We start from the raw sequence: 26,779 nt of genomic DNA, 5'->3' as shown, positions 1-26,779 counted from the left end.
CATGATGGCATGTTTACTGATTACTTAAGTTTATACATGAATGTTTCAATGCAACTCACTCTGTAATCCAGCTTTCAAGATGTGAATCTGTTCCTTGAATGAAATACCATTATTATTATTCTTGATAAACTTTTCCCTGTTCGTGGAATGGTTCCAGGTTTGAGGAACTTTGGTTATTTAGAAAGATTGGAGGAGCTGGGACTGACCTCCATGGAGAAAAGATGGTTGAATGGAGATACAGAGATGTGAGGAATCTCAACAGAGCAGATTCTCCCATTGGTGGCAGGACCGAGAACCTGAGGGCACAGATTTTAGCTAATTGGCAAAAGGAGCAATAATGACACAAGGATCTGGAATGCATAAATTGTTTTTTTTTAATCCATTTATGGCACATGGGTGTCGCTGGCTGGCCAGCATTTATTGTCATCTCTAGTTGCTCTTAGAGGGCAGTTGAGAGTCAACCATGTTGCTGTTGGTCTGGAGGCACAGGTAGGCCAGAACAGGTAAGAGTGGCAGACTTCCTTCCTTAAAGGACATTCGTGACCTGTATAGGTTTTTCCGGCGATCGAGAATGGTTTCATGGTCATCAATAGATTCGTAATTACAGATATTTTTATTGAATTCAAATTCCACCAGCTGTTGTGGTGGGATTTGAACCCGGATCCCCAGAACATTAGCTGAGTTTCTGGATTCATGGTCTAGCGATACCACTAGGCCATCACCTCCCCTATTATATCCATATTAATCATAGAATCTCTACTGTGCAGAAGGAGGCCATTCAGCCCATCGAGCCTGCACCGCCAACAATCCCAACCAGGCCCTATCCCCATAACCCTACATATTTGTCCTGATAGTCCCCCTGATACTCAGGGGCAATTTAGCATGGCTAATCAACCTAGCCCGCACATGTTTGGAGTGCATTGCATGCGAGTGTGGTGGAGGCAGGGTAAATTGAGGCTCTCATAAGGGAATTGGATCCTGATCCAAAAGGAAAAATTGCAGTGCTAAAGGCAAGGGAGTGGAAACGAGGTGAATTGCTCCTTCAGAGAGGCAGGATGGGCCAAATGGCCTGCTTCTACGCTGTAACTATTGTGTGGTCCCAGCAGTGGCCTGGTGGAGACTGGATTCCATGATGTGGAGATGCCGGTGTTGGACTGGGGTGAACACAGTAAGAAGTCTCACAACATCAGGTTAGAGTCCAACAGGTTTATTTGGTAGCAAAAGCCACTTGCTTTGAATAGATAAATACGTAGGGTTATGGGGATAGGGCCTGGTTAGGATTTTAACCTGGTGTCGAGAGACTTCTTACTGTGGAGACTGGATTGACATTGCATGGGGGTGACGTCATCACGCAGGAGCCCGGGACGCAGCCGATGACGTCACGGGCCGGTGATTGGATACAGTGCCCGCAGTCACGTGTCTATGGTTGGGGCTGTGTGACAATTTAGTGTCTCTCTGCAAGATGTTTCCGGAGCTTAATGACATTCTCCATTCCACTCCTCAAACCTGTCAGCAGGTAAGCCGGCCACTGCTGCTGCAAGGATTCATACGGGATGTGCACCGCTTCTGGTGGGGCTCAGTAAGGGAGGGAGAGATGGGGAATTGGAGGAGATAGAGGGTAGTTCGGGGAGATGGTGGGGGTAGACGAGACGGGGGGTGGTGTTGGGAAGTTGTTTGTGTGGGGGTGGGGGAAAACATTTGGCTTGTTGGGACTGACACTTTCTGTGTGATGCTGATGGACTTGAGCAGGGGTTTGACTTCCAGTCTGCCTCTTCTGGGATTGGGGCGGGGGGGGGGGGGATTGTATTTGAACAGTCGATGACCCTTCCAATTTGCTATTCTATTGACGTGGATCAGTTGGACTGAATGCATGTTTCTGTGCAGCAAATTCTGTGTAAAATCGGTTACCTGTACCTTTAATGTGTAACTAGTTCTCTACAGCATCCCTGTAGTCAATATGGTCCAGCAATGTCTTATTCAAAATTCATATTGCTATGTTCAAATTCTTCAATAGTCTTGCCCCTCCCTGTTTCTCTACAACCTTTTAAATATAGAATCCTCTGAGAACTTTGGATTCTTCCAGAGACTGGATTGCCTGGGCTTGTACTCATTGGAATTTACAAGAATGAGAGAGGATCTCACAGAGACAATAAAATCCTGATGGGACTGGACAGGCTAGATGTGGGAATAATGTTCCTGATGTTGGGGAAGTCCCGAACTACGGGTCACAGTCTTAAGAATAAGGGGAAAGCCATTCAGGACTGACATGAGGAAGAACTTCACTGAGTTATGAACCTGTGGAATCTTGTATCACAGAAAGCTGTTGGGGCCAGTTTTTTACATATGTTCAAGAGGGAGCTGTGCGTGACACTTGTGGCTAAAAGGTTCAAGGGGTATGGAGAGAAAGCAGGAGTGGGATACAGAAAGTGCATGTTCCTATTGAATGGTGGTGCAGGCTCGAAGGGCTGAATGGCCTACCCCTGTGCATTCTTGATTTTCTTCACTTGACCTGTGGTAACCATACCTTTGGCTATCTTGGCCCCATGAGCATGTGCTTTCTCCTTGAACCACTATCTCTGTCTTTTAAAACACTATACCATAGTTTTGGTTGCCTGTGACACGGTGTCAAATTCTGTGCATGCCTGTTGGTGGGCTTTCTAAAGCGGCCGGGACTGCTGAAACGTCCGACAATACAAGACTCACGAAGCCTGTGTCTCAGTTTAAAGACGTAACTTTTAACCAGCAGCTGTTAGGAGAAATAATCAAAGGGTCGGGGCAACTCAGATATAGGAGCTGGACTTCTCCAATGAGTTCTAACATAAACAATTCAAAACAGATCAATTATAGGTTTTCTTATCAATTACTCCTGCCTTTCATTAGCTTTAAATCAATCATCTTCAATATACATCAATCAACAATAATACCTGTCATATACCTTAGCCAATTGCATATTACCCTCCAGCATAATGACATTTCATTAGTCTGTAGAATCAGGAAGCTGACTGCTGTCCTGGCTGACCCCACTTCCGGTATCCCTTATCAACCAGAGACACTCACCCAAAGTTCAAATTAGCATTTCGATAAGGTCACTGCCAAACCAGATTGACACATCTGGGCATGCATCCATCTTATCTGGACAATGAATAAACCCTATTCATGAAATATGATTAAGTATTCTAAATGTTCTCTCCATCCAAAACTCAACTGATAAAACTTGCATATTCTCAAGGCTTAAACATTCTCTTAGAATATGGCTCTGTCTTAATGCCCTTTACCATGATGCTTTGCAGCAAATTGCTCTTGGCTAAAGTGAACAATGTACCTTAAAATACATTAATACAGTCAAAATATGTGATTTACAATCATCACTTCTCTAAATCTCTTGTATCTCATGTGTAAACTGCTTTCTTAGCTCATAAGCCTGTTTTAAAAGTCATTTAACTCAATGATGGTAGTTCTATCAGTGCCTCAATGTCTAATGATTTAAAAATCTTATTAACCTATTAGGATTCCTCCTCTTAAAATACCCATGTGAAGTGCCTTGGGGAAGTTTTTAGTATGTTCGAGGCAATATATAAATGTATGTCGTACTTGGCAGCCTAATATAATGTGGGAGCCTCATTTCAGATGAATTGATCCTGAATTATTGAAGTTCACAGCACCAAAGGAAGCTCGGCAATCCAAGGCTAGCACTGTACTGTGTCTTTCCCACAGCTTTCCATTTTCCTCTGCTTCAACCATTTATCCACTTTTTTATAAAAAAGCAATGGCATTTAGCTATGGGATTTGAACACAAGACCAGATTTTGTCTAATACTGTAAATTGAAAACTACCTTGCACCTACATTTCCAGGATGATTATGGCTGTTAAAGATAACCACCACTTCCTCCTCCAGCACAAACCAATTATTTCAACCTTCTGAACCCAGTCGCCATCTTAATCTCTGATTGCAATATTTGGGAGCAAATGTGACAAATTTACTGCCCCAAAAGTGCTCAACTCCCTTGGTTTCTTGGTTCTCTCCAGTTTCAAATCCAGAACACTCTGCAGCATCTCTTCTCTTCCAGCCCTCTGTGAACAATGTTGAAAGGATTCGGAATATTAAAGGCAGAATGCAACTTGTTGCAACGATATTAAAATGTGAAAACACAAGTGAAAAAGATGCTGACACTGCCAGGATCTGTGGAGAGAAGCATAATTAACGTTTCAGATAAATTGGCCTTCAGCCGTACCAGAAAATATTACAGATTAACTGAGTAAGAAGGGCAGGGTGTGAAAAAGACACATGGGGCCCGATTTTACCATCGCATTGTGCTCGTTTTCGGGCATGAAAACCCGGTAAAGTCGTGCATGAGGCGTGTGGCACGCCTCCGAGTCAATTTCCCCCTTTACCAAGGCTTAAAAATGGCCACAATCAGGACGGCGCCTGAAAAGGGCGCGACGGTCATTTAAATGCATTTGCATGCATTTAAATTGACTTAATAGTCTGCACGCCCAACCTTACCAGCACTTCCCCCTTTATCACCGCTTTCACCTGTCCAGATTTGATGCGAAACAGAAATGTTCCATAAAAATCTGATTTGGGCGCTCCAGCTAGTGAGGAGGTAAATGCCGAGTGTCTGATGGCTCCCTGCCTGAGATTTGGGGGGGGTGGGGGGGTGACGAGTTGCCACTCTGCCTGTAATCAGTGAGGGTGAAGAGGGGAGGGGGGGAGTGGAGGGAGGGGGGGGGGGGGTCCACTGCCACTCTGCCTGAGACTGTAGGGGGAAGGGGGCTGCAATCGGTCTGGGTGATGGGGGGGAATAAGGGGGCCAGAAATGTTGTGAGGAGGGGGTGGACAATGTCTCTGGGGTCCAGGGGGAAGCATTATCCGGCCTGGGAGCGATGTGGTCGGGGAGCAGCATTCTATCTTTTTTTCTGCACATGCGCAGTTGGAGTCGCCGATCGGAGCTACAGGATTACAGACGCGTTAAGCCCCGCCCACAGGCTTGTGCAGCGCGATTTGGAATCACTGATATTTTTGCAGACAGAGTGCGTATGGGGGCGCCTGAGAACGGGTCTAAAAGTCGGATCTGCAAAACTCCCTGTTTCAAGTCCGCCCAGCAGTTAGAATCAAAATGGTAAAGTAGGACCCATAGTCATGTAAAGGATGAGCTACCAAGTATTCAGTGAGTAACAAAGATGTTTAATTGGCAGACATGACCACAGGCGGACCAAATGAGGTACGACAACAGAAGTTAGGAAAATGCAAGTCCTGTGAGATTTCTATCTTTTAATTTCGCCTTTTGTTTTTTTTGAATGTTTTTCTTAATGTCTCTTTGCCCTGGTTTTGTCAGCAGATGCTATATCTGACTTGTTTGTGTTTCCGCTGATTTTCTGTCCTTGTTTTTAACTTAGCAACTTGTCTTTTATTTAAATACTGGTTTTATTGCAACACTTGTTTCTGACCACATCGTGGTGCTATGGCATTGCTGCAATGACCCTGTTGCAAAAGGTAGACATGAGTTGAGGATGGTTCAGGCCTTTCCACTGAAGTCGACTGATAACAAATGAACATATAGTTCAACCAATCCTGGAATCCAAGGTGCTAAATGACGCTTTAGCTTTTCCTTCATTTTTTTTTATCCAGGGGTCTCTTCTGCATGTGGAAATGCCGGCGTTGGACTGGGGTGAACACAGTAAGAAGTCTCAAAACACCAGGTTCAAGTCCAACAGGTATTTGCTACCAAATAAACCTGTTGGACTTTAACCTGGTGATGTGAGACTTCTTACTGTGTTCTCTTCTGCATGTCAGCCCCTTAAAACACTTCTTGACATCAGTCTGAAATTTGCTTTCTATTGATTTGAACCTGTGCAGCCTCAGCTTATTGCAGGCACTTAATTTGGAGAGGTTTTCCAAATTTCCCTTTTTTCCCTCTTTTTTGGAGAAAAAAGCAATAGTGTTTAACAATTGGATTTTGAGCACAAGACTAGAGTTGTTTGTCTAATGCTGTAACTGAAAATCTACCCTGTCACCTACTTTCACAGGATGATTATCTGTTAAGGGCAACCACAACTTTTTCCTCCAGCACAAAGCAATTATTTCAACATTTTGACCCCAGTCTCTATCTTCACCTCTGACTGTAACAGTTGGAACCGAAGTTACAGCCCTCAAAAGTAGTTTGATAGCTCACAATGAACTCATCTGAAATGAGGCTCGCAGTTTATATCATTAGGCTGCCAAGTACGACAGACATTTATACAGTGCCTTGAATGTACTTGGTGATGTCTTGGTTACCTCTTTGCTGTACCCTTCCAAATTTGGAAGCGTTAAGTTTCTGCGGATTTCCTGCAACCTCTGACAGCAGCCGATCACAACTTCCTGGTCTTTCTTGCCCACAAACGCAAGGGTTTCAACATTTCCTTTTTTTAAAAAAAATATATATCTTGGTGACCAGACTCAGACGTGACCTTGGAGGTGAGGTCTGACTGGAACAGTGTGTACCACTTCAGCGTGACACTCTGATTTTGTTTATGTGGTTTCTCTTTCAATGCTGCCCTCATGCCTGTTATTGTAATCTGCAACAAATGCGACCCTATGTCGTTGTTAGAAAAGAGAGGAAGGAGCTGGGGAAAAAAAAAACTGATTTTTGAGTCCGATCGCGGGAGAATGTTGAAGGACAGGTTTTACCTCCTACACTGCTTTCTTCACAGGTCATTAAAATGTGACTTTCCTCGCTTTCCAAACAATTTTAAGTATTCCCCTTGTTCCAAGAAAATCTTCCCCAACAAACAATTTTGAGCTTTATTCCGTCAACAGTATTTTCTCTCAATCGTCATTCTGACCACCTCCAAAATAATATTTTTTGATCTTGTGGTGGTTAGAAGCACTGATGCTTTTAGAGGTAGCAATTGGCTATCAGCTTAATGATCAGTTCTAAAAGTGCACTCAAGTGCTTCCTTTACGCCATTCAGTTTCCGTCAGTGAAGGTACAACTGCTGAGAATGTGGCATGTTGTGCTGAATGGTGACACACTAGGTTGCGGAGGTGTCAGTAAAATTCAGTTCAAGTCCTTTGGAGGTGGGCAGATTGTTGGCAATACCATTTGATGGAAGTTGAGTGATTAAAAATGTAGAGTTGTTGGCTGTGCATAAGAAGCAAAGCAACGTAGCATGGAAGAAGAAAGATTTGTATTTATAGGCTGCGTTTGTTGACCATGCTGTGCATGCACAGTTCTGGTATTTCTCTCCTTTATGTCATTGCAAGCAACAGACGGCGGCGCAGTTACATAGTGGTTAGCACTGCTGCCTCATAGTGCCTGGGACCCAGGTTCGATTGCTGTCTCGGGTCACTGTCAGTGCGGAGCCTGCACGTTCTTCCCGTGTCTGTGTGGGTTTCCTCCCACAGTCTGAAAGACGTGCTGGTTAGGTGCATTGACCTGAATAGGTGCCCGAGAGTGGCGGCTAGGAGTCGCAGTCCAAAGATGTGCGGGTTAGGTGGATTGGCCATGCTAAATTGCCCCTTGGTGTCAGGAGGACTAGCTAGGGTAAATGCATGGCGTTATGGGGATAGGGCCTGGATGGGATAGTGGTCGGTGCAGACTTGATGGGCCAAATGGCCTCCTTTTGCACTGTAGGACTCGGGGACTTTCACAGTAACTTAATTGCAGTGTTAATGTCACCCTACTTGTGACACTAATAAATCAACTTGAAACAGAGTAGGCAGTAGCCATAAATAAATGAGGGGCAACGTGGTGGCAATTTTACTCGGTTTATTTAACAGCTCCTGCTTGTCTCCCTCCCCTCCATCCAGGCCTGCCTTCAGCATTGTTCACCCCAAAGTGAAGTTCACTCGAGAGCCCCAAACTAACCTGGGATACGAAGGGAAGAAAGCTATACTTCACTTGCATAGATCCTTGGCCAGAGCTTACCTGGAGTATTGGGTTTAATTTTGGGCACTGCACCTCAGGAGAAATATTTTGCCCTTGAAGGGAGCATGGCTCAAGTTCATCAAATTGATAGCAGTTTCAAAGGTTAATTATGAAGGGAAGGCAAGTTTCATAAACTTGGCGTGTGTCTCTCGAGTCTAGTAAGTTGAAGGACCTGACTGAGGTGTTTAAAATGTTGAAGGATTTGATTGGGCCACCTTGTTGCTCCTTGCAGCTATTTGAGAAGAGGTATGAACTTAAAGAAATCAGGAGACACCTTTGTACACGCAGGATAATAAAAATCTGGAACATTTCACATAAAAGTTTGTAGATGTGAGAACATTTGCAGCTCTCAATACTCAAATGTCGATTTTTGTTGAGTTGTGGAACAAAGGTGGGTCAAATGCATTTTGAAATGCAGGTCAGTCATGATCTAATTGAATGGTGGAGAATGCTGGAGTGCTGAATGGCCTATTCCTGCCCCTTTTTGTTCTACGGTTAAAACATTGTGTGCACAAAAAATTTTTCATCAAGAAATGTCTCCTGCCTCCCCAAAGCCCTCAACTTTTTGTGACTCTTTGGCATCAACTTCCCTCCAATGGTAAAATTATTGCGGCAAACCGCAAAAAGGAAGAAAATAAACGAGCAGTGGTTTTCTCCTTGACTAAGTTTTCTCTGTTTCTCTTCAAAACAGGGAAAAGCCGTGCTCCTCTGTGACAAGCAGACAGATGGCAGTTTCCTCGTACATCATTTCCTTTCTTTTTATCTCCGGGGTGAGTGACTTTGCTTTGTTTGCGGGCAGCATTGAGCTGGCCGTGTATTGGAGTGCTGCAGTACTGAGTGCATTGCACCACTTCTTTGCAGACCATGCAGTTTTCTTCAGTGAAGATGCAACTTGCACACTAGCATTGATGTCACACGCATGTGAAATGGGTAATGGATCAATATTTGATAAACTGGGCTATGGACAGGTACTGGACTTTATGTGGACCTCTTTGGGGAGGGCCCATTCAGACAAGAATATTCAGCCAAGCATCAAACTATTCCGTAACCCTTCACTTTTGACATCTGATAAATTATTTGAACTCCAATCAGTTCCTTAATGCCTAGGAGTTAATGATGCCTCCATTTGGCTTGCTAAAGTGTATTGGATCAACTGATCAGTCATTATACTGCCAGCCCTCCATTAATATGTGACCAAATGTTGAATAAATTTAACCTTCTCATTTATCGAAGGTTAAACATGGTCATGAAGTAACAACTTGGAACCACCGAAGCAGTTATCTTTAAACATGGAGTATGTCCAATCCATCTAACCCGCACATCTTTGAACTGTGGGAGGAAACCGACACAGTCACTGGGAGAACGTGCAAATTCCACACAGTCATCCAAGCCGAAATCGAACCCGGGTCTCTGGCGCTGTGAGTCATTAGTGCGAACCACTGTGCTACTATGCCACTCCACTATATGCCCATCTGCCCTCCTGAGTGGGCATAAAAATATTAAGCAATGGCAATACTTGGCAGAATTTTGCAGCAGGAGTTCCTCAAAGCAGTGTCCAAAGCTTAGTCATCTCAACTGCTTCACCAATCACCTTCTCTCCATTAGAACTTCAGGAGTGGGGATGTCCGCTAAATATTGCACAATATTATTCAGTTCTTTAGATGATGGAGGAGGCCATGTCCACGTCCAGCAATATGTGGAATATTCAGGCTTCAGCTAATATGTGGCAAGTAATATTAATGCCCTTGTGGCAGATATAAATGGTCAAGTCAGCACAGTCCCAGATAACCATAGGCTGTTCTCCCCTTTGAGGGGAAGATCTAACTGGTGATGATTTAACCTGAAGATCACCTCAGTCAGGGGTAATGCTGAGAAGGCGGGGCCTTCATGAATAACCTCAGCTGGTACAGGAATTGAACCCACACTGTTGGCATCGCTCTGCATCACGAACCAGCTGTCCAGCCAACTTAGCTAACCATCCCCCAGATATGTGGCAGATACAGAACACATCTAACAAGAGATTCTGATCACCTCCCTCCTGATTATCAACAGGATTACCATTGCAGACTCCTCCACCATCGACATCGTTGGTCATTATTGACCCAAAACCTAACTAGATCAGTTACCTAAATATGGTGGCTACAAGAGCAGGTCAGGGGCTGGGTATTCTGCTGGGAGTAACTCGCCTCGTGACCCGCAAAAGCCTGCCCACCGTCCAGAAGTCAGGAGTGCAATGGAACACTTGCTATTTGTCTGGATAAGTGCAGCTGCAACAACACTTTTGAACACCATTCAGGACTTGTTGGACACATCACGGTGGCACAGTGGTTAGCACTGCTGTCTCACAGCGCCAGGGACCAGGTTCGATTCCCAGCTTGGATCACTTTGTGTGGAGTTTGCACATTCTCCCCATGTCTCCATAGGTTTCCTCCACGTGCTCTGCTTTCCTCCCACAGTCCAAAGATGTGCAGGTTAGGTGGATTGGCCATGCTAAATTGCCCCTGAGTGTCAGGGGGATTAGCGAGGATAAATGCATGGTGTGATGGGGATAAAGACTGGGTGGGATTGTGGTCAGTGTGGACTTGATGGGCTGAAAGGCCTCTTTTTGCACTGTAGGATTCTATGATCGTCCTCCACTTTAAATATTCACTCCCGTCACCCGTGCAGTGTGGCAGTGGTGTCTACCATCTACAGGATGCATTGCAGCATCTCGCCAAGGCTTTTTCGATAGCACCTTCCAAGCCTGTGCTGGGGGGAGGGTGGGGGGGGTGGGGTGGGGTGTATGTGTGTATATATACGTGTGGTGGTGGGGGTTGGGAGCACTAAAACTAAGGAGGCGCACATCGTCAGAGTGATGGCGTGGCAGCAGCAAATGCAAAGGAACTGCTGCTGTGAGATTATCATGCTTTGTGGGCTGGTGGGAGGTGAGGGGGAATCGTGTGGCAAAGTGAAGGATCAATCCGTATGGTGCTGTTTCTTTGGATATTATCCAAGGCTGTCTGTCAAAATGTTATGAATAGAGCAAATGGTGGAACACTGATATACAGGCAGCACAAGGTCCTCCGATAACCTGGATAGTAAATTGGGCAGTTAAATGTCTGCCTTGTCCCTGAAGGGAAATTGTAATCTATGAAGTTTATTAGTCACAAGTGAGGCTGACATCAACACTGCAATGAAGTTACTGTGCAATTCCCCTAGTCGCCACAGTCCAGCGCCTGTTCGGGTCAATGCACCTAACCAGAATGTCTTTCAGACTGTGGGAGGAAACCGGAGCACCCGGAGGAAACCCATGCAGACACGGAGGGAATGTGCAAACTCCACACAGACAGTGATCCAAGCCAGGAATCGAACCCGGGTCCCCAGCTTGTGAAGCAGCAATGCTAACCACTCTGTTACCGTGCCGCGGTTATTGGTTAAATGGTTATTGTTCTACGACGTTGATGTTCAGTGCAGTGGAAGTGATTTTATTTAAAACAGAGCTGCCTCTCTATTGTTACTTTGTAAGTGACTCATCCTGCTGTAGATCTAGCGTAAGATTCTGTCTTTTTTTAAAAACTTACTTTCTGGGACCTTTAAATAATTTGATCATTGTTGCCTGTATTTTTGTATAGAATTAGGAAATGGAAAATATACTGCAAGTGAAGTTTTGATTGTAGGAAGCACTTGGACAGTCTTGTATAATGGAGGTGTTTCTAGATATTGTAGGGATTTGAATTTAGATACTAAGGGACTTTGCTACGTTATCTTTGGCTGCATCTCTTTACGTTTTGGCTCAAATCCAAGCTCAGAATATACTAGGGTGGACTTAGTGACAACAGCGTAAGGGGTGGGCGAAGATTGAAATTCACATCCTTCATGGCATGGTGCATTACACTTAATGGTCTGATGGATTGGAGTAGCCTCAACTGCATTCAAGCCATTTTTTCCGACATGGCTCTAGTTGAGCTAGCTGTAAGGAGAGAGTATGGACAATGGGATCCTTTGGGGCACGTTCAAGCAAACTTTTCCCTCGAGACTCGGTGAGGGTCTATGATGGAGTGGCTTAACCATGGAAGGATGAATTTTGATCATTTCATGCTTTATTTTTCTCCAGGCTATTACAAGGTATGATCTGCAATAGCTTACTTAATGCTGGGAAGCTGCTCCAGTCAAGTCTTGTCATTCTCAAATTGGGTAGTGCGCACAAAAAAAATCCACTGTTTTCCATCGCTGCTCACTACCCAAATAAGCCGACTGAAAATTTCTCTACTTTGCAGTCCTGACAAGTTTCTTACTATCTGAGCCCATTTGACAAACAAGTATTATATAGACCCGTCTGCTGGAGATTCGAATTGGTCTATCCAACTGTGTACACCAGCCTACTCTCGTTCTAATGTCCCTTCTACCTCTTGTATATATCAATTCTCCCATGAGATTCATTGATGCTAGCTGCTTCACCCACTCCACATGTAATGAAATTCTTTCTATAATCTTTGATCTGTTCGTGGACCTTGTTCTGGATTCAACCACAAGTTTCTCTGTTAATCCGATCAAAACTCTTCATAATTTTAAAGACTTCCGTCGTATCTCCTGATTATTTATTTGTCAATTAGAGAGGAAATTCTTGGGAGATAGACAGGGACAGGCTAGTCCTAACCTTTTTTGTTTTCTTTTACAAGAATCCTCTATTTCTCTATCTTCACCTGTCGGTTCCCTCTGTTACAAAATACTTGCACATTTCTCTTTTTTATACGACTTGTACATATTAGTTGTGGCAAATTGGAATTCTGACTTTGGTGCAGTGTGGGATTCCCTTCAGGGTGTGCTTTGTTTAACTTGTCACTCAATTTCTGTAGAATTGTTAGAAGCATAACTGAGGATAATTTGGAAAGTCAGCATATCCTCAGAGAGCAATTTGTGAAATAGAAAGTAGAAATCGAGTTTAAATTATATAGCTTGTTCAGAAGTACTTAGTCTAATATTTGTGTTTTGCAGGAGGTTGCAAAGTTTGCTTTCTTGGCCTGGTCCAATCCTTTAATCATTACAACCTCGTTGCCCAAAAGCTAGTAAGTACGGAATACGGCTGGACTTGTTCATTTGTGTGGTGTATATTGAAGGTCATTTTGATGCTGGTTGGGTGGAAGTGTATGTTTTAAACTTTTGGCCACACCTTTTCTGGTTCTTGAATGTTTCTAATATTGTATCTGCCACAATGTTTGTCATCGTAGCAGGGACAATGAGGCTGAGCAAAAATTTGCTGCTTAGTTGGTTCTGAACGAACATGGCTGCTTCGGTCATCTGCATCCCTTTCTGTGATGAGTCACCCTTGATAGTGACTATCCAGCACTTCCTTGGACTTCTTGGGCTTCTTGTTCTAACAATAAGTGTGAGGAGCTCATGGATTTCGTCATTAAGATTTACACTATCTGATCAGCTGCCTCTGCAGTGTGCCCCACCCACTCTTCCATGCCCCCCACTCCACTTGGCAAACATGCTGTAAAGTTCCCCGCTGCCCACTTTAGACTTCAGTTCACATCCTTCTCTCTTTTCTCTTCTATCTTGTCCATGAGGTCCCCCTCCTGTTTCCTGAACCCAATTCCCACTAAACTGCTGGTTCGCCAAACCCCTCATGGTCCCCACATTAGCACCCCCCTCCCCACCTGAAAAAAAACACCCTAGACCCCACTGTCCTTTTAAACTACTGTCCCATCTCTAGCCTCCCTTTCCTCTCCAAAGATCTCAAATGTGGTTTGCCTTCCAATTCTGTGGCCCATCTTTACTGGAATTCTGCATTTTAATCCCTGCAATAAGGTCTCTATCTCTATCACAACACAAACAGCTTTTGGCTAAGTTGCAAATGACATCCTATGTGAATGTGGCAAAGGCAAACCATCACTGCTCACCCTCCTTGACCTGGTACAGACTTTGACACAATTGACCACACTATTCTCCTTCACTGCCTTTCCATTGTTGTCCAGTTAATTGTGTGGAGATTATAAATTGCAATGACTTCCCTTATTGCTCCCACACCATTGCCTCTGGTGCCCCCCAAGGAATTATCCTTGTCTCTCTCCTGTTTCTCCCCTACATCCTTTGCCTTGATGACATAATCAGATATCACAACATTCATTTTTACATGTAGGCTAACGACAACCAGCTCTCTTCACTTCTCCATGTTAAATTATCAGATTGCTTCTCCAGCAACCACGACTGGATGAGCATCAATCCCCTCCAGTTCATTATTGGAAAGACTGGAGCCTCTCTTTCCAGTCCCCAAGTGAAACTTTAATCCCTCTCCTTGGGAACAGTCCAAGAGTGAACTAGTCTGTTCGCAATCTTGGTGTCTCCTTTGACCATGAGGTGAGCTACTGACCACATGTTTGTGATACTAAGACTGCTTACGTCCACCTCTGCAACTTTAGTGCATCTCTGCACAATTGTTGCTGAAATCCTCAATGTCTTTGTTACCTCTAAACTTGACGATTTCAGCACCTTCCTGGCTGGCCTCCCACATTCTACCCTCTGAACTTGTCGTCATCAAAACTCTGTTTACCTGTCTTTTATAATGCACCAAGTCCTGTCCTCCTGTCAGCCCTGTGCTCAATAACTTGCCTTGGCTCTTGATCCAGCAACACCTTGATTCTAAAATTCTCATGCTTGTTTTTGAATCCCTCCATGGCCTTGCCTCTCCCTATCCCTGTAATGTCCTGAAGCCACATCTAACTCTGGCTTCGTGAGCATCCCCGATTTTAATTGCTCCATTATTGGTGGATGCAACTTCAGTTTCCTAAGCCCTATGGTCCAGAATTCCCTCCTGGAATTCCTTGAAAACACTCCTTAAAATCCATCGTTTTGAACAAGCTACTGGTCATTATAGAATCATAGAATCCTACAGTGCAGAAGGATGCCATTCGGCCCATCGAGTCTGCACCGACCACAGTCCCACCCAGTCCCTATCCCCATAACCTCAAGCATTTACCCTAGCTAGTCCCCCTGACACTAAGGGACAATTTAGGATGGCCAATTCACCGAACCTGCACATCTTTGGACTAGGGGACGAAGCCCTCGCAAACACAGAGAACATGCAGACTCCACACAGACAGTGACCCAAGCCAGGAATCGAACCTGGGTCCCTGGTGCTGTGAGGCAGCAGTGTTCCGCGTCTCCCTTCCCCCCCCCCCCCCCCTCATGTGGTTCGATGTTGTTTCTGTTTTGTAATATGCCTCTGAAGCGCCTTGATGTTTTATTACAGAGGTGGCATACAAATCAGTTGTTGTAATGTAGACACGAGGCTATAGAAGGCATTATAGCTGAAATGTGACCAAGGTCAACTTTCTCAGATCTTCTGGAACACAATAATACCTTGTGTTACAGGGAGTTCATCTATCTGCTGCCAGAGAAAAAGGGCAGCTCGTTTTTCTAGAAGGACTCCGGTCTTCTCTTGATGTCATACTTGATGACGGGCAGGGCAGTACACCGCAAACACCATCACCTTTCCAGTTTCTAAGGTAAGGGAGCTGAGAAATGTTATAAATTGTGACGTGCGGTATTGTGGATAATGATTCTATTTCAGCGAGTTGTGGAAACTGGTGTTCTAAGTTAATTCTAGTTATTCTGGTTTCCCTTTGTAATTTTATTTCTCAGATACAAGAACAGAAAATACATAGTGGGGATATCAGCATCTGATCTAAAAAGAAGTCTCGCTTGAAACTTCTTTTGATGTAGGTACCCACCATTACACCTTATCACTATTTTTTCTCTTGATGAAAAAGAAATTGTCCTCACCCAGCCTGGCCTAAATTAACTCCAGTTTTTTACCAACTTGGTTGCGTTTTAACTGACCTCTGAATTGGACTTGCATGTTTTAGTTGCATTAAAGCCATCCCCAGCTAGAGAAGCAGTAAATCTCAGTCTTGATAGCAATGCCCACATCCTGAGAAGGAATTACACACAGCCCATGTGACCATCTGTAAGTCGTCTGTGATGTCTGTCTGGCTTCTTGCGTCACTGGCTTCAGTAAATCTAACTGATTCCAGCAACCTGAACTGTTGAGACAAGGGTTGTAACTGCCGGAGATATTAGTTCAATGTACCACATTTTTAACTGAAAATAGGGCAGCACAGTGGTTAGCACTGCTGCTTCACAGCGCCAGGGACCCGGGTTCGACTCCTGGCTTGGGTCACTGTCTATGTGGAGTTTGCACATTCTCCCCATACCTGCATGGGTTTCCTCCAGTTGCTCCAGTTTTCTCCCACAGTCCGAAAGACGTGCTGGTTTAGGTGCATTGACCCGAACAGGTGCTGGACAGTGGCGACGAGGTGAATTTCACAGTAACTTCATTGCAGTGTTAATGTAAGCCTGACTTGTGACTAATAAATAAACTTAACTTAAATTCAGCCAAGTAAAAGTAATCATGCTGCTGAGGTGGAATTCAAGCACTCGGTCTTCGAATGATTAAGTTAGAATTTGGGAATAGGACATTAGTGATGTGGCCATTATGTTCTTGTACCCTGAGGCTATCAGAATTTGTAATTTGTAAATTCAAAAGATGTGTGAGATGGGAAGAACTCCTTTGCCCGCAATCAGATTGGTGAGTCGAGGGGGCAAAAATATTGCAAATAACATTCAGACTGCAGGTAAGGTGAGGGTGCAGGGTGAGGTTAGTTAAGGAACATGTTTCAATGGACTTGTATGGTCTTGTGTGAATAACTGAAAGAAGTTGGCTAATCGCTGGCTTCAATTTCCAGCACTCCCAAAATTATAATCCACAGATCAGTTAACTTATTCATTCTCAGGTTATGAGAATCTTTATCCAAATGTTGATCGAGCTGAGTGACTTGCTCGGGTCAGGGCACAGGTAACAATGTGATTCCTACATAAAGTCAATCATCTCTTTCGTATACGACTCTTGGCTGCATTCTGTTAGTGGATCCTTGAAAAATAGCTGAATTGGCAAGAAAGGATGATGCTTCTGTGGTGATAAAGAAAAAGCTAAGTTCAAGTGAGATCCTCGATAGCTCTCAGTTACAGAATTGGGGGTGGGGATGGTGAGGTTGAAATCCACCATTACCAATCTTGCGTGCCATCCTCGTAGCTCAGTATCTACAATGTAAAACTCTGTGGATGACAGGTGAGATTGAGCTGTGCTGTGGCGACCCTTCTTCAAAACTCATGTGCATATCGACCACTTGACTGAGCAACCAAAGGATGCCTGGTAACTGTGCGCCAAGACCCCAGGGGATAAGGGATAAGTGAGAATTGGAGGAACAGTGAAGCTAGGATATAGTTTTACTTCTGTCCCCAACCGTGCTCCCTTTTATCCTCCCCCCTCCATGGTCGATAGAACTTGCAACTGAAGGCCTGCTATTTTATCTGTGACAGCATTATTGGCCTTGAGTTTTAGCAGCTGTGTGAATACTGTTATCTGGTAGTTGAAACATCGCACTGGAGTGCAGCAGTCAATGTTAAAATCTGTGCCATAGCCTTGCCCTGTTGACTGTAATGGACGCCCTTGAAAAGAGAGAGACTATAGACGTGAAAAGTTGAAGACTGGCACAATAGTTAAAATGTTTCTGTTCGCTACAATGGAACGCAGGCAGTTAAACATTTGTGGTTTGAATCATCATTTAATTTTTCATAGAATAAAAAGAAGTTGCATTTATGTAAAACCTTTCACGACCTCAGGATGTTCCAAAACACTTCACAGTTAATTAAGCACTTTTGAAGAATGATCGCATTCTAATGGAGGAAGAGGGGAGCTAATTTGCCTATTATAAGGTCCCACAAACAGCAAAGTGACCTTCAGATTATCTATTTCTGATGTTGGTTGAGGGTTAAGTATTGACTAAATATTTAAAGAACCTATTGGTCAGTTATATATTTAACAAAACTATTGATTGCAGAATGAAATTTCAGATTGCCATTGGTAGCATTCAGTGAATATTTTGTCTTCCAGCTCTCCCAATGCAAGCCTCCAGTGCCTCTATGATTTTGTTCGTACATCCCTACTGGAGACCAGCGAAACCACTTGGAAGTTTCCTGTGCTGATTATCGATGACCTGAGTGTCCTGCTCAGCCTGGGAGTGAGCCCTGTAAATATCATGAATTTCATGCATTACTGCAGGGCTACAATATGCTCCAAGTTTCTGGTACGTTTCTCCCCTGTTTCCCCCACCAAACCACCTGAAGGATGTTGATGAGCTTGTTTGATTTTTATGACAATTCACAGGGTCATCCCACATCCACAAATTTATGGAACTTGCTTTCGCAATTTGACACGGTGGGATTTTAACTGAAAAAGGATTCCCGAGTTGCTAACCCATTACCAATGCCAAATGCAGATAATTAAATAGACCATACTGCACAGAAACAAGCTATTTAGTACAGCCAGTCCATATTAGTATTCATACTGCACTCAAGCCCTCTTCCATCCTTCCTCATCTTCACCGTAACCCTCTGTTTTCTTCTCCCTCATGATTATCCAACCTTCCCCTCCAGTTAAAAATATCTATGCTATATCCCCCCCAACCACTTCCTGTGATAGCAAGTTCCACAATCTAACCACTTTCAAAAGTTCCTTCTGAATTCCTCGTTCGATTTCTTAGCGACTGCCTTGCATTGATGGTCTCTCGTGTCGCTCTTCCCCACAGGTGAAAACACACTCGGTCCATCAAGAGGAGTGGCAGTAAGTTAAACACTGGATAAAAGCAAATTACTGCGGATGCTGGAATCTGAAACCAAAGAGAAAATGCTGGATAATCTCAGCAGGTCTGGCAGCATCTGTCAGGAGAGAAAAGAGCTGACGTTTTGAGTCCAGATGACACTTTGTCAAAGCCTTGCCCAAGGGTCATCTGGATCCAACGTCAGCTCTTTTCTCTCCTTGAAGATGCTGCCAGACCTGCTGAGATTAGTCAGCATTTTTTCTGTCCCATCAAAACTTATTGTAATCTCGAAGTTCTCCATTGCATCATCCCTCAGTCTTAGTTAAGAGCAAGATTACCCACCTGTCCAGTTAGGACTTTTCCCCACTTGCAGTTTACTGGGTGTGATGAGATTAGTTTCCAATTCAAGATCAAGTTTCTGTTTAACAATTTGTTACTGAATGAACTCAGTGTTTTTTTTCTTGTGCTTTCCTGCACAAATTGTTTCTATTTTTAGAGCTCCCATTGGATTTTTGAAATGTACTGAGTTAGTTCAAGTGCTGCTCCTGCAGTTCCATTGACTTTAGTTGTATATATTAGTTCTTGAGATGAGTGACATCCCAAGAACTCTGCATTGTCTTAACCTTTCTGATCTTAAACGTTGGTACAAAGCCAATGCTCTGAATATTCATAAAATCAAAACAGTAGGATCATAGAATCTGTGTAGAAGGAGACCATTCGGCCCATCGAAACTACTGACTCTTACCCAGGCTTACCCTGTAACCACATGTATTTACCCTGCTAAGCCCCCTACCATATATAGGGACATGAAGGGGTAATTTAGCATGGCCAATCCACGTAACCTGCATATCTTTGGACTGTGGGAGCAACCAGAAAGTCACGTAGACATGGGGAGAATATGCAAACCGGACACACATAGTCACCCAGGGCCTGAATTGAACCTGGGTCCGTAGCGCTGTGAGACAGCAGTGCTGACCACTGTGCCACCATGCCACCGATATTTAAAATGTTGAACTCTTTCTAACTCCCCAATCCAAAAGGTTGTGAATGCTTAGTCCGTGCCTGAGAAATTTTTGTTAAGTATGAGGAGAGATTAAACAAATGTAGGAAAATGGAGTTGAGATGCAGACCAAACGTTATCTAATTGAATGGCAGAGCAGATCTGAGCAGCTGAATGGTATACACCTGTTCCTAACTCTCACCTGTTCCCTTCCTGGCAAACAAGTACAATATAACGTTGGATGGTCTCTGTTTCAATTCCCATTCTGTCTTGAGCTAACCAATCTGAAGTGCAAATTATCATCACAGCAGTCTGCTCCTATTCCTATCTAATGGCCAATGCTAGAAAGTGATCATTTCACTGCTGGGTGAATATAGCATAGTTGACTAGATGGCACACCTGCTCCCTAATTTTGCATTGTGTCAACTTGCTAAAATACTGGAGTCTGTGGGTCAGTAAATCAATCAGAGTCTACATCTTAAGGCTAAAACTCAAAAAATAAATGTTTTTATCCCATTCACTAGCTCTCTCCATTTGCATATAGCCCTGTACTCACTGACCTACACTTCGCTCCTGGTCCACAAAGCTTTTCTTTTTTTTAAATTCTCACACGTATTCAAATCTTTTCATAGTATCCCTTTCTTGGGCACAAAGATGAAAGCTGACACTGAAAGCATTGCAACACCAAGGGAATGCTGAACTGTCAGAGGTGCCATCTTTCAGATGGGATGTTTAACTGAGGCCCTGCTTGAGCGGTTGTACAAGATCCCAGGGCACTATCTTGAAGAAGAGCAGGGGAGTTATCTCTGATATCCTGGCCAATGTATGTCATTCCGTCAGCACCTCAAATGAAGATTATCTGGTCATTATCACATAGCTGTTTGTGGGAGTTTGCTGTGGGCTTATTGGCTGCCACATTTCTTGCATGACAACAGTGACTATAGTTCAAAAGTACTGTGTTTGCTGTTCAAAAAAACAACTACAGCACAGGAACAGGCACTTAGGCCCTCCAAGAAACTTCCAAAAGGTTTTGAGATACCCAGTGCTCATAAAATATAAATGAAAATCTTTTTTCTCTCTACCTCTAAACCCCTTGAGCCCTAAAACGGCATTCTTTCAACTCTGGCCTGTTTTTATCCCCCAACTTGTGTGCCCCCAACTTGTGTCGCTCCAACACAAGCAGCCACGAGTTTAACACCGAGCTACCAAGCTCCAGTTCTCCCTCTAAGCTTCAGTTCCATATATTCCTTTTCAGATGTTCCTATGAAGGCTACCTTCTTGAACCAACATTTTGTCCTCTGTCCTTAGCTCTCCCCCTTTGGCTGAGTGCCAATTTTTGTCTGATTGCGTGTCTTTGAGAAATGATAGAGGATTGGTTGACTGGCAGAAGGCAGAGTGGGGATGAAGGGGTCTTTTTCAGGATGGAAGCCAGTGGCTAGTGGTGTGCCTCAGGGGTCAGTGCTGGGACCACAGTTTTTCACAACATACATTAACGATTTGGAGGAAAGAACTGAAGGCACTGTTGCTAAGTTTGCAAATGATACAAAGATATGTAGAGGGACCGGTAGTATTGAGGAAGATGGGGGGCTGCAGAAGGACTTGGACAGGTTAGGTGACGGGGCAAAGAAGTGGCAGATGGAATACAATGTGGAAAAGTGTGAGGTTATGCACTTTAGAAGGAGGAATGGAGGCATAGACTATTTTCTAAATGGGAAAATGCTTAGGAAATCAGAAACACACAGGGGCTTGGGAGTCCTTGTTCAAGATTCTCTTAAGGTTAACGTGCAGGTTCAGTCAGCAGTTGGGAAGGCAAATGCAATGTTAGCCTTCATGTCGCAAGGGCTAGAATACAAGAGCAAGATGTACTCCTGAGGCTGTATAAGGCTCTGGTCAGACCCCATTTGGAGTATTGTGAGCAGTTTTGGGCCCAAATCTAAGGAAGGATGTGCTGGCCTTGGAAAGGGTCCAGAGGAGGTTCACAAGAATGATCCCTGGAATGAAGAGCTTGTCGTATGAGGAACAGTTGAGGACCCTGGGTCTGTACTCGTTGGAGTTTAGAAGGATGAGGGGGGATCTTATTGAAACTTACAGGATACTGCAAGGCCTGGATAGAGTGGACGTGGAGAGGGTGTTTCCACTAGTAGGAAAAACTAGAACCAGACGGCACAAACTCGGGCTAAAGGGAAGATCCTTTAGAAACAGAGATGAGGAGGAATTTCTTCAGCCAGAAAGTGGTCAATCTGTGGAACTCTTTGCCGCAGAAAACTGTGGAGGCCAGGTCATTAAGTGTCTTTCAGACAGAGATGGAAAGGTTCTTGATTAAAAAGGGGATCAGGGGTTATGGGAAAAAGGCAGGAGAATGGAGATGAGAAAAAAAATCAGCCATGATTGAATGGTGGCACCAAGTGGCCTAATTCTGCTCCTATGTCTTGTGTCTTATGGTCTAAGTGCTTTGGGAGGTTCTAATACTTTCGCCATGTCTCATAATTAGAAGTTGTATTTTAAATCCTCAAGGAATGCAGTCAGTCCAAGTATATGTTTGGAAATAGCTAACAAGGACACCTATGTCAGACTCCTATTTATTGACGACAGCTCAGCCTTCAACACTATTATTCCCACGAAACTCATCTCCAAACTCCGTGGCCTGGGCCTCGGCACCTCCCTCTGCGACTGGATCCTGAACTTCCTAACTCACAGACCACAATCAGTAAGGATAGGCAACAACAACTCCACGATTATTGTCAACACCGGTTCCCCAGAAGGCTGTGTTCTCAGCTCTCTACTATACTCCTTATACACCTATGACTGTGTGGCCAAATTCCCCTCCAATTTGGTTTTCAAGTTTGCTGACGACACCATCGTAGTAGGTCGGATCTCAAACAATGACGAGACAGTGTACAGGAATGAGATAGAGAATATGATGAACTGGCGCGGCAACAATAATCTCTCCCTCAATGTCAACAAAACAAAGGAGATTGTCATTGACTTCAGGAAGCATAAAGGAGAACATGCCCCTGTCTACATCAATGGGGACGAAGTAGAAAGGGTCGAGAGCTTCAAGTTTTTAGGTGTCCAGATCACCAACAACCTGCCCTGTCTCACCATGCCAACACTGTAGTTAAGAAAGTCCACCAACGCCTCTACCTTCTCAGGAGGCTAAGGAAATTTGGCATGTCAGCTACGACTCTCACCAACTTTTACAGATGCACCATAGAAAGCATTCTTTCAGGTTGTATCACAGTTTGGCATGGCTCCTGCTCAGCTCAAGACCTCAAGGGTTGTGAATGTAGCCCAATCCATCACGCAAGCCAGCCTCCCATCCATTGACTCTGCCTACACTTCCTGCTGCCTTGGCAAAGCAGCCAGCATAATTAAGGACCCCATGCACCCTGGACATTCTCTCTTCCAACTTCTTCCTTCGGGAAAAAGATACAAAAGTCTGAGGTCACGTACCAACCGATTCAAAACTGGCTCGGTCAAAGAAGACAGAGGGTAGCAGTAGAAGGGTTCATTTCTGAATGGAGGGCTGTGACAAGTGGCGTTCCTCGGGGATCAGTCTGGGACCCTTGCTGTTTGTAATACATATAAATGATTTGGAGGAAAATGTCACTGGTTTGATTCGTAAGTTTGTGGATGACACAAAGGTTGGTGGATTTGCGGATAGCGATGAGGACCATCAGAGGATACAGCAGGATATAGATCAGTTGGAGACTTGGGTGGAGAGATGGCAGATGGAGTTTAATCCGGACAAATGTGAGGTAATGCATTTTGGAAGGTCGAAGACAGATAGGAAATATACAGTAAATGGCAGAACCCTTAAGAGTATTGATAGGCAGAGGGATCTGGGTGCACAGGTACACAGGTCACTGAAAGTGGCAATGCAGGTGGAGAAGGTCGTCAAGAAGGCATACGGCATGCTTGCCTTCATCAGCCGGGGTATTGAGTTTAAAAATTGGCAAGTCATGTTGCAGCTTTATAGGACCTTAGTTAGGCCGCACTTGGAATATTGTGTTCAATTCTGGTTGCCACACTACCAGAAGGATGTGTCGGCTTTGGAGAGGGTACAGAAAAGATTTACCAGGATGTTGCTTGGTATGGAGGGCATTAGCTATGAGGAGAGGTTGGAGAAACTTGGTTTGTTCTCACTGGAACGACGGAGGTTGAGGGGAGACTTGATAGAAGTCTACAAGATTATGAGAGGCATGGACAGAGTGGATAGTCAGAAGCTTTTTCCCAGGGTGGATGAGTCAATTACAAGGGGGCATAGGTTTGAGGGGCAAGGTTTAAAGGAGATGTACGAGGCAGATTTTTTTAGACAGAGTAGTGGGTGCCTGGAACTCGTTGCCGGGGGAGGTCGTGGAAGTGGATACGGTAGTGACTTTTAAGGGGCATCTTGACAAGTACATGAATAGGGGGGTATGGTCCCCGGAAGGGTAGGGCGTTTTAGTTCATTCGGGCAGCATGGTCGGTGCAGGCTTGGAGGGCCGAAGGGCCTGTTCCTGTGCTGTAATATTCGTTCTTTGTTCAAGAACAGCTTCTTCCCTGCTGCTGTCAGACTTTTGAATGGACTTACCTTGCATTAAGTTGATCTTTCTCTGCACCCTAACTATGACTGTAAACACTACATTCTGCGCACTCTTGTTTTCTTCTCTCTGAACAGTATGTTTTGTCTGTGTACCGTGCAAGAAACAATACTTTTCACTTTGTTAATACATGTGACAATAAATCAAATGAAAATCATTTGTATTGCAGGGAAATATAGTGACGTTAGTTCATAACACAGAAGATTTGGAAGATGAAGAAAATAATATAGTGGTCAAATCATTGAGTCACCAGTGCCACCTGATATTACAGGCAGAAGGATTGCCTACTGGCTACTGCAAGGATATCCATGGTCAGGTATGACTGGCAGCAATGATGCTGAATAGGTTGGCTCCAGTAGCGATTCAATCATGTTTTAAGGGCTATTATAAACTATGATCACATTTCAAACATGAGTTTATAATCCTGTTGCTAAGTACTTTTATAGCTAAAATTAGCTACTTGATAAATTGCATACAGATTCTTCAGGCCTGATTTCTTCTGAAGGCTTACCAGTTAAATGCAGTGCTAGCGAGGCCCTGAGGCATACACGCCAGAAAGCACTGGGATTCCTGATCTGTGCTGAGTTAGCAGATATTGACCAGGACAGCAAGCAGCGGAGCTACATTTTCCTCAGTGACAATTAAATGGAAAGGGTTAAAAAAATTGCTGTAATTCCAATTTATAGTCCAGTGATCCCTGGTGGAGTACGGTGAACAGTGCATATCAAAACTTTGTTACTGTCCCAGCTCGTATAGAAAGAATGGCTCTCTGGGGTAGAATACCTGATGGCTATTGTTATGTATAAAACTGTCACCCAGTCCTTAGACTTCAGCTGAGACACACAACTGCAGTTTCCGTCAACTAGGCAGATCCCTGCTAATATAGTGAGAAAAGAGCTCCGCAAAGTGCATAATTGGAAATGAGGACCTTTCTCCAATCATTTAGGAAAGAGAGCAAAGATGGAGATATTCCCTAACTAATGTCTCAATACAGTTGATGTCATATTAAATGATGCGCAATAAATCACACGGGAGGCTAGATTGTACCTGGGAAATAAAGGCTTTTATTACCAACAATAACGGAGCTACTATATACAATATACAATCCCAGACTAAAGGGTCACCAGACAGAGCAGTGGCCTTTATACATCTCCAGGAAGGCGGAGCCAACTGGAGTGTACCATAGGACAATATTAACAGGTAGAACAGCCCAACCCTAACCCCAACAGTAACATATCTACAAACCCATAGTGCTGGCCAACCATGGCTCAGCACTCCTGGTGGTAACCAACAATGGTTCACCACATTAAATATCTAGAAGATCCATAAATATCTTTGTTCACAAATTGTTCAAAGGCATGGCGCTGCATTTGTGCTGCTTGTACTGTCACACCCAGTTGATGGGTGTCTCCATAACTCTCGCTGCACTTCCCTTCAGAGTGGTGGTGCAGTGGTGAGCACTGCTGTTTCACAGCACCAGGGACCTGGGTTCAATTCCAGCCTTGAGTGACTGTGTGGAGTTTGCGCATTCTCCCCGTGGGTTTCCTCTGGGTGCTCTGGTTTGCTCCCACAGTCCAAAGATGTACAGGTTAGGTGGATTGGCTGTGTTAAATTGCCCCTTGGTGTCCAAAGATGTGGAGGTTAAGGGGATTAGCAGGATAAATATGTGGGGTTACGGGAATCGGGCCTGGGCGGGATGTTCTGTCAGAGTCGGTGCAGACTTGATGGGGCAATAGGTGGCCCCCTGCACTATAGGGATTCTATGATATTCTGAGTTGCTGCAGATCCTTATTTTGGGTTGACCCTATAGTTTTGAATTGATAGAATGGAAAATGCTTTTCACCAAAGCTAATGGATAATGTAAATGGCCCCTTGAATACTGGCAATTTTATAACTCAGAAAACTGAGCACAAGCGTGTGTTGCTTGAATCCTTACTACCAATCCTTTAAAAGTTTTCTTTAAATCTCTGTCATGCATACAGCTGAAGATGACCTGCCGTTCCCCCTCACCTGTCAAGTCTGAAAAGAATGTCACCCAAGTCTTCCAGTACAAGATACAAGACAAAAACGTGACCTTTTTTGCCAGAGGAACCTCAGCTGCCATGCTCTAGTGAATTATTTTGGAATTGCTTCATTGATGTGAGGAGTGGAAATGACTCAACCTTTTGAAATGCATATGAATTGAATTGGTTACGATGTGGGTGAACAAGTACGAGATGTCTGGGTTTCAAGTCGCGACTACTTTGGAGTCCTTTTGATTCACGTGTATTTGGTAATTTATTTTCAAGAGAGAATAGCAATTGTATTCAGTTGTATATGTCACACTTGTGAGGTGTAAATTCATCTACAAAGACGCAACTTTTAGATCAGAATGTACAGTGCCTTACCAAGATAATTTCTGCTTTTGCACTCTGCAAATTCAATATTCCCGTTTATTGACTCAGAACTATGTAACTGGGTTTAAGCAGTGGTGTTTGCCAGTTCAAACAGAGCAAAAGAAAATATTTTTGTATTCTTTTCTCGACCCTCAATTATTCTTTCTTTCCTTCACCACACACTTGCAACCCTCCTTGCTGAACAATCATCCTGTATTTTTTTAATGTGCACATGTACTGGTATTTTGTATTAAAGGAATAATTCAAGTTA

The 26,779-nt window shown here is 44.0% G+C and overlaps 1 protein-coding gene across 1 annotated transcript; it reads left to right on the top strand.

Moving 5' to 3' along the window:
• Window positions 1-1,383: 1,383 nt before the first annotated feature.
• Window positions 1,384-26,779, top strand: elp6 (elongator acetyltransferase complex subunit 6). Its single transcript, XM_078217028.1, has 7 exons — window positions 1,384-1,516; window positions 8,602-8,680; window positions 12,885-12,955; window positions 15,264-15,397; window positions 17,845-18,037; window positions 24,303-24,449; window positions 26,116-26,779. Exons 1-7 carry the CDS (start codon window positions 1,463-1,465, stop codon window positions 26,242-26,244), a joined length of 807 nt encoding a protein of 268 aa, XP_078073154.1. The 5' UTR covers window positions 1,384-1,462; the 3' UTR covers window positions 26,245-26,779.

The sequence above is a fragment of the Mustelus asterias genome, chromosome 7 (assembly GCF_964213995.1).
Source record: "Mustelus asterias chromosome 7, sMusAst1.hap1.1, whole genome shotgun sequence".
NCBI classification, from domain to species: Eukaryota; Metazoa; Chordata; class Chondrichthyes; order Carcharhiniformes; family Triakidae; genus Mustelus; species Mustelus asterias.
The sequence above is the reverse complement of the archived record's forward strand: the minus strand, read 5'-3'. Positions and strand labels throughout refer to the sequence as shown.